This window comes from Crinia signifera, chromosome 9 (assembly GCF_055691185.1).
Source record: "Crinia signifera chromosome 9, ASM5569118v1, whole genome shotgun sequence".
Lineage (NCBI taxonomy): Eukaryota > Metazoa > Chordata > Amphibia > Anura > Myobatrachidae > Crinia > Crinia signifera.
The window spans coordinates 4,217,667-4,225,200 of record NC_139225.1 but is presented as its reverse complement, the minus strand read 5'-3'; the positions used below and the strand labels follow the sequence as shown (position 1 = coordinate 4,225,200).

General features: G+C 44.6%; 1 protein-coding gene across 1 annotated transcript in view; it reads right to left on the bottom strand.

Moving 5' to 3' along the window:
* Positions 1-3,642: 3,642 nt before the first annotated feature.
* GTF3C5 (general transcription factor IIIC subunit 5) overlaps positions 3,643-7,534 on the bottom strand; it is a 14,026-nt gene continuing 10,134 nt past the window's right edge. Inside the window, exons 8-11 of the mRNA XM_083160938.1 lie at positions 7,399-7,496; positions 7,171-7,253; positions 5,184-5,326; positions 3,643-4,863 (exon numbers count right to left, since the gene is read on the bottom strand). Of these exons, the coding sequence (XP_083017064.1) occupies positions 4,712-4,863; positions 5,184-5,326; positions 7,171-7,253; positions 7,399-7,496 (476 nt within the window). The 3' untranslated portion in view covers positions 3,643-4,711. The remainder of the gene's footprint in view (positions 4,864-5,183; positions 5,327-7,170; positions 7,254-7,398; positions 7,497-7,534) is intronic.

The window sequence follows — 7,534 nt, the reverse complement described above, 5'->3', positions numbered from 1 at the left end:
CCGTTACAGCGTCTTATATAGCGCAGCAGATTCCGTTACAGTGTCTTATATAGAAGGGAAGCTATATAATACATAAGTGCCTCAGAGGGTTATGTGTGCGGTATATAAACATGATAGGCTTGCCTGAAGAGGTGAGTTTTTAGGGAACACTTGAAAGTTTGGAGGCTAGTGGAGAGTCTTACTGTGTGTGGAAAGGCATTCCATAGGATGGGAGCAGCCCGGTGATAGCCCTGTAATAGTGAATGGGAGCTGGTGATCCATGCAGGGTGAACACCTGCCCATATACTGCAGATATATCGCTCATTGCTAGAGCAAACAATATTTATCTGGCTAGCGTGTTTGCCATTATGGTGACCAGATCTCTTCGAACTTGTACCTCTTGTCACATAAGTAGTATGTCATTTTCTCTAATTTGGTAACACAACAAGGGCCAGATGTAATAAGGTGAGAGAATCAGAAAGTGAGAGATTTGGGGAGTTTTCCCATTTCTTTAAAGTGGCAATCATTTACATGACAAAATCAACCTGGTTTTTCAATTAAATTGATTGCCGCTTTAAAAAAAAAAATCTCCCCAAATCTCTCACTTTGATTCTCACACCCTATTACATTTGGCCCCAAGTTTTTGCAAGTGTTGGATTTTTCCAGTAATGTACCATAGTTACCTTGGCCGCATTAAAATTATGGGAATTCTGTGCTGTGGGGAGGACCCTGCTCCTTCCACTATATAACTCTCAGTCTGTGGCTTCCTCGCACCATGTCACATGTAGTCCTGTCCTCACTGACATCATTTGTCTGCTGATGTACTCTGTGCTGCTGGGGGCCCTGCTCCTTCCACTATATAACTCTCAGTGGTTTGCTTCCTCGCACCATGTCACATGTATTCCTGTCCTTGCTGACACATCATTTGTCTCCTGATATACTCTGTGCTGCTGGGGACCCTGCTCCTTCCACTATATAACTCTCAGTCTGTGGCTTCCTCGCATCAGGTCACATGTAGTCCTGTCCTCACTGACACATAATTTGTCTCCTGATGTACTCTGTGCTGCTATGGGGTCCTGCTCCTTCCACTAACTGGTTAACCGTTGTCTCTATTCCTCTCCTCACATTGGGTGAGATTTAATAGAATGAGAGATTCAGAAAATGAGAGATTTGGGAAGAAATCTCCAGTTTTTTTTAAAGCGGCAATCATTTACACTGCAAAATCAAACTGGTTCTGCAGTGTAAATGATTGCCGCTTTAAAAAAAACTGGAGATTTCTTCCCAAATCTCTCATTTTCTGAATCTCTCATCCCATTAAATCTCACCCATTGTGTCACTGCCCCCGTCACATCCTCACTGACACTGCACTCCTCTCCTGATATACTCTGTGCTGCTGGGGGTCGCTGCTCTCTCAGTAATGCTCAGACCATTGATGTGAGAGCCCACACTATTCCATTTTTGCCCAGTTCAAAACTAGGGACGAGCAGAAGCTAAAGAACGAGAACGAGAGTTTCCACCGTAGGAAAATATATTGTAAAAACAAAACCTATTCTGAAGAGCTTGCATTCTATACAGAACCAGTGACATCCCTCTGTTTCGCTAAATCATTTATATTGCTTGCAGGAAGATCCGGAATGATGATACAAGTACACGCTGTTATTCTGTGCATTTGTTCTAAGTTGAGACGTTGAATGAAACGCGATGGATCTTTGTTCCGTGTTATTTTTGGAAGTTAGGAAGCTAATTTGGAGATGGAAAGAAAATGTAAAAAAAGAAAAATCTACCCCGGGGCATTTTCCAGTGTTTCCTAACAAAGAAAAGCCTAAAAACAGATGCGTATCATCTGCCACAACAAGACAGGAGCAGGGGGAACAAATAATAATAATGGAGTTTTATATTTAGAAATAGCTCAGACACATTACGTGCGCAAATGCTATAAGTGTCCAGCGCCCCCTGGCTGTCTATATGGATCATACACCCCCCCCCCCCATACCCCAACATGGAATGTGGTAACATAATCAGAGAATATTAACATCCCTTTGTTCTACTATACTGTACTCAGATATATTTATACTTCCAAAATGTTACTTCTTGTTTTTTAGGTCCGCTATGTGGGTGATCCAAGATTTACCTATAATACTGAAATAACGCACAATGATACGGGTGTGGATTAGCTGACACAGGGCTACATTTACTAAGATCAGAGTTATAGTGAAGAGGGGCTGTTGCTAAGGGCAACCAATTAGATTCCACCTATTATCTTCTAGAACAGGCATGTCCAAACTATGGCCCTCCAGCTGTGGTGAAACTACAAGCCCCATCATGCCTTGCCAAAGTTTTGCTATTAGGGAATGCTAATACTATGGCAAGGCATGCTGGGAGGTGTAGTTTCACAACAGCTGGAGGGCCACAGTTTGGACATACCTGTTCTAGAAGGTGTTAAATAAATAAAAAATAGAATCTGATTGGTTGCTAGGGGTAACATCCCATCTTCAATAGAACTCCCATCATTTACTAAATTTACTACCCAGTGTCTAAAGTAGACGGTCAATTGGTCGACATTGACAAAAGGACAACACACAGTAGTTCTAAACAAGCAATAGGTCGGCACAAACAAGATGTCGACACTTGAAAAGGTTGAGGTGTTTTTGGTAGCGCTGTTGTCTCGTTTTGCTACCGCTTTACTCGCCGCTCTTTACCGTTCCCAATCAAAGTCCACGTGGATGGTAACGGAGGAAAAAGCTCATGAAATGTACAAACAAAATTGTGAAAAACTCATGTCGGCCTTTTCATGCGTCGACAATTGCCGTGTTTTTGCTTACATTGACCTTTTTTCACCGTCAACCAAGTGCGTGCCAAACATTAAGTCAATGTTGACCTTTTGGCCCAGCCGGATGCCTTTCTCTTTCTTCGCTGATGGGGTTTTTTTTTTTTTATATCATGATGCGTTATGTACAATTCCAGCCAATCCGATGCGGTATCAGGTGCGGCATAGGAAACAGAAGCGGACGGATCTGAACCGACTGCTATGTGTTACATATGTTATAACTGTGCTGTAAGTCCCACTTTCCTTTAAAAAGCAGAGTACGCCCCACATTTAGGATCAACACCATTCCAGAGAGCTGTAACCTGCAGGTATGAACGTCTGTGGAATTCTAATCAGGCTGGAGTGTAACCAGATCACTTCCCAGATACAGGAGATCCTGTGGGAATCCGCCAGATACAGGAGATCCTGTGGGAATCCGCTTTTAAAAACATAAATGTATAAATAGAACGTACCTCCCAACATTGCCATTTGAAAAACCGAGAGACTCGCACGGCGTAGCCATACGTAGGTCTGAAAAAGGGGCATTGCCCAGGTCATAGTTGGAGTGTCCTCGTTGGGATTCCGCAGCCACAAGCCACGCCCCCATTTCCCACCAATAAGGGGGCATGGCCAGCGCTGTGTAAGCTGCTGGTCATGCCCCCAGCCCCTCTGAACAGACCCCACCTCTGCAGCACCAGGCTGAGGGGACTTCCAACTGTCACCATCACCGTGGGATGAGGGATTGTCCCAAAAACAGGAGGTATGATAATAGTCACCCAGTTGCCCGTTTTAGATTGTATTTATGAAAATGTAGCTTAGAATATATAAGGGTAAAATAAACTATGGAAGACTTCATCTGTAATAACTTAAACATGTTTTATTACATAAATGATTCTACAAAAACTGTTATTTTTAATTTACAAAATATAAAAAATTTGAGTCAGCACAGAGTAAGCAGAGGAATTCAGCGGGGGCTCGAACCTTTGTGATGAGGGGGAGATAAGCCGGAGAGGCGGATAGATCACAAAGGATGTTCAGTAACCAGACAACCTGTAATAGGGCCTACACACGGGGGGATTTCAGGGCATTTTTTAAGCGATTTGACTAGATTGCTTATAAAATGCCCCCACAGTGCTCCGTGTGTAGGGGTCATATCGATGTGCGGCCCTGCACATCGCTTTCGTCTGCGCATTAATATCCTGCATGCTGGATAAATCTAGTGAGATCGCCGGTCAGGGCCAGTGTTGTCACCGGAGAACTCCGGCTCTGACAGATCGCTCAGCACCCAGCGCTGATACATCGCTGCGTCACCTCGTGTGTAGGCCCCTGAACACTCGTTCTCATTAGAAGCTGCTCTCGGCTAATAAAGACCAGTACGCGGCTGACTGTTGCCGTCCATTTGGTCTTTTATGTAACAAGTTATTATAAATATATAATATTACATTTTGTTCTCTTTTAGCTACATGGTTTATTTGTCCATATAATAGTTGCCAGCATAGAACACGGACACAACTCTATAGTAAGGATGCCAGTAAGGGTCACCCGCAGTGTCTAACACATGCGCAGAGTAAGGGTCACCTGCAGTGTCTAACACACGCGCAGAGTAAGGGTCACCCGCAGTGTCTAACACACGCGCAGAGTAAGGGTCACCCGCAGGGTCTAACACATGCGCAGAGTAAGGGTCACTCGCAGGGTCTAACACACGCGCAGAGTAAGGGTCACCCGCAGTGTCTAACACACGCGCAGAGTAAGGGTCACCCGCAGTGTCTAACACACGCGCAGAGTAAGGGTCACCCGCAGGGTCTAACACATGCGCAGAGTAAGGGTCACTCGCAGTGTCTAACACATGCGCAGAGGTCAGGGATCCCTGCTGGGGACATTGCACCTCTAAGAGACACTAATAGGACCAGTGAACAACACGTTGTCTCAAACATAGTCCAGCAGTTCTGTCTCCATCTCATTCTCGCTGCCTTCAGAAGGGTGAAACTCTTCTTCCTCTTCATCTTCCTCCTCATCCCCAGACTCATACGTGAGCTGCACCTTGCTGTCAGCGGAGGTGGAGGGGCCAGAGAACAGGGCTAAGACAAGACGGTATGAACAACCATTAGGACAATTACTACAAAAGCCTCAAGTTACTGTATATTCTATTGTATTGAAGTTAAATCCAACGAGTCCAATTTAATATTAAGATTCAAATAATGCACTCTGCCCTCACTTTGGACATTACTTTAGATCAGGGATGAGGGACCTACATATCCCAGCATGCCTTGTTACAGTTTTGCTATGTGGCCATGCTACAACTGTTGTAGGGCATGCTGGGATATGTAGTTCAATAACAGCTGGAGGGCCGAAGGTTCCCAATCCCTGCTTCAGATGGAGATACACTGTCCCTTCTTACCTGGCCTCTTGGAGCGGATTGTCTGCTTGATCATGAGGGACATGGAGTCTCGGAGTTGGTCGCTGGTCTTTGGGAGACACCAGCCATCGCGCTCTGTGCATTCTGCCTCCGCACCATCGTTCCGCTTAATGACTTCCTGCAAGCTACAGCGGAACATGCAGAACACAGCATCTGTTTATATATATATATATATATATATATATATATATATATATATATATAATCTCCCTACCTTTATATGTACTTACATCTTATCGACGTGAGCTATGTGGCAGAATGTATAGAACTATCGTTATCAGGCATTGCCTGCAAATTCTACAGAGGCTGGATGCAGATTAGTTACAGGAAATGCGCTGTGCATATGGAGAAGGGACACATTGCATTGCAGAGACACCGTGTCACTCAGAGCCGCCAAATTGGACAGCAAGGTACCACTGGACCCGGTGGTGTGCACCTCGAAGCAGTTTCTGGGAAAATTCAATTAAGGTGCCCATACATGTTACAATTATTGTATAGAATATTGTATACAACATTGCATCTTGGTTTTGCGATGAGATGAGATCTAGTACAAAAGTATGTGCGGCACGTACTAGATCTCATCGCAAAACTGAGAAGCGATGAGATGCGATATTGTATACAATATTCTATATACAATAACTGTAACGTGTATGGGCAACTTAGGATGTTAAAAGAACACCAAGGCCCAATTTGCCTTGAGTGATGGAAAAAAGATCTGGGAAACAGATGACGAAGGAACACCATTTAATTGAGTATTGAGTATGAATGCAAACATATTATGGTGCAGGCTTTAACAAATTACAAATCTGGGCAGGTCAGCTAGTCTACAATAAATGAGAAGTAGGTTGTATATATGACTATTCTGATCAGGTCCTGAAACGTCTACATAAATACATTCTGTAAATGTCTTATATCACTTTTTATTCTATTTAATTGTTTTATTTTGAGCAGCACAAGTCCAATATATAACCAGGGCATAATATGAATCAAACCGTGATAATCTGAAGGAGTACATTAAACAGGGCTGAGGTGCAGGAAAGATAGTCAGGGGTGGTGGATAGTCCCGTGGAGGATGGGAGGAGGAAAGTGGTCTGTCAATGGTAAGCGAGAAACAAGCATTTTGAACCTTTCGGCCCTTCAGCTGTTGTTTAACTACACTTCCCAGCATGCCCTGCTACTGTTTTCCTATGCTGAAACTGTTGCAGGGAACGCTGGGATATGTAGTTAAACAACAGCTGAAGGGACGATGGCTCCCCATCTCTGAGTTAGAGGGTAAGAAAAAGAGTGAAAGAAACTAAAATAGGAAGAGAGGACGGGGTGATTGGGTTACCCGAGGGTCCAATGGGCGATATGCAAGAAACAAGTCTCTGAGAGCCAAGCACGGTAGCGGATTGGCAGAGGTACCAGGATTCCTGTAGGCTTTGGAATGTTTGGTAACCGGATGGAAATAGACATTACATAGGCTGTCTACAGTCAATAGGTCGACAGGATGAAGAAGTCGACTTGCAGCTGGTGGACGCAATGGGTTTTCAGGATTTTTAGGGTTAGGAAAAAGTTAATCACTCGGGAAAGGTTAGGTTGCCAGAGACGACAGCACGTTGGCACTTGGCAGAGAATAAAGGGTTAGGCGGTGTAAAGGGACGGTTAGGCACTAGTTTTCACCCGGTTAGGCACTAGTTTTCACCCGGTTGATGATTTAATGGCCGTCCATCTGGTTTCAACCTATTGAGTGTATTTTCTGTCGATCACTTAATCCACCCCCGGAATTTGTCTATACTATCATCTTGGAGATCTCAAATAAATTCCATCTGCTAAATATTATATACCTGCGCAATGCTTCATTGGGACCGGGAATGCTCAGAGATGGATGCGGGATGCCTGTGAACCAGGGTGAGCGAGGGGGCAAATGGGCGAGCGAGGATTGTGCGATGAGGGGGTATGCACCACTATGTCCGACAGCAATCTGTACCTGTCAACACGTAAATCACACAGCTGGTAAAACATCTGACGATACGGGGGCAGATTCCCTTCCTGGAAAATGTAGACGGATTCCTGTGTGGAAAGGAAGACCAATATAAAGAGAGAGAAGTTCGGCAGAAAGCGGTTATGATGTGGCTTTGCGATGCTGGTCAGGCACACGTTCCTCAGGGGAGGGCACTCCGAGTGAGTAACTCCACCCACAGGGAACCGCGCTCACCTTCAGTTTGTACTTGTTAAATGGCGGCTTTTTACTGTCTTTGGAGCTTGAAGCTGCCAGTCCATGAGTCAGGTCCTGCATGCTGACTGCCTGCGGAGCTAAAAGGGTAAATACGTACATTCATTAACGGTACCAC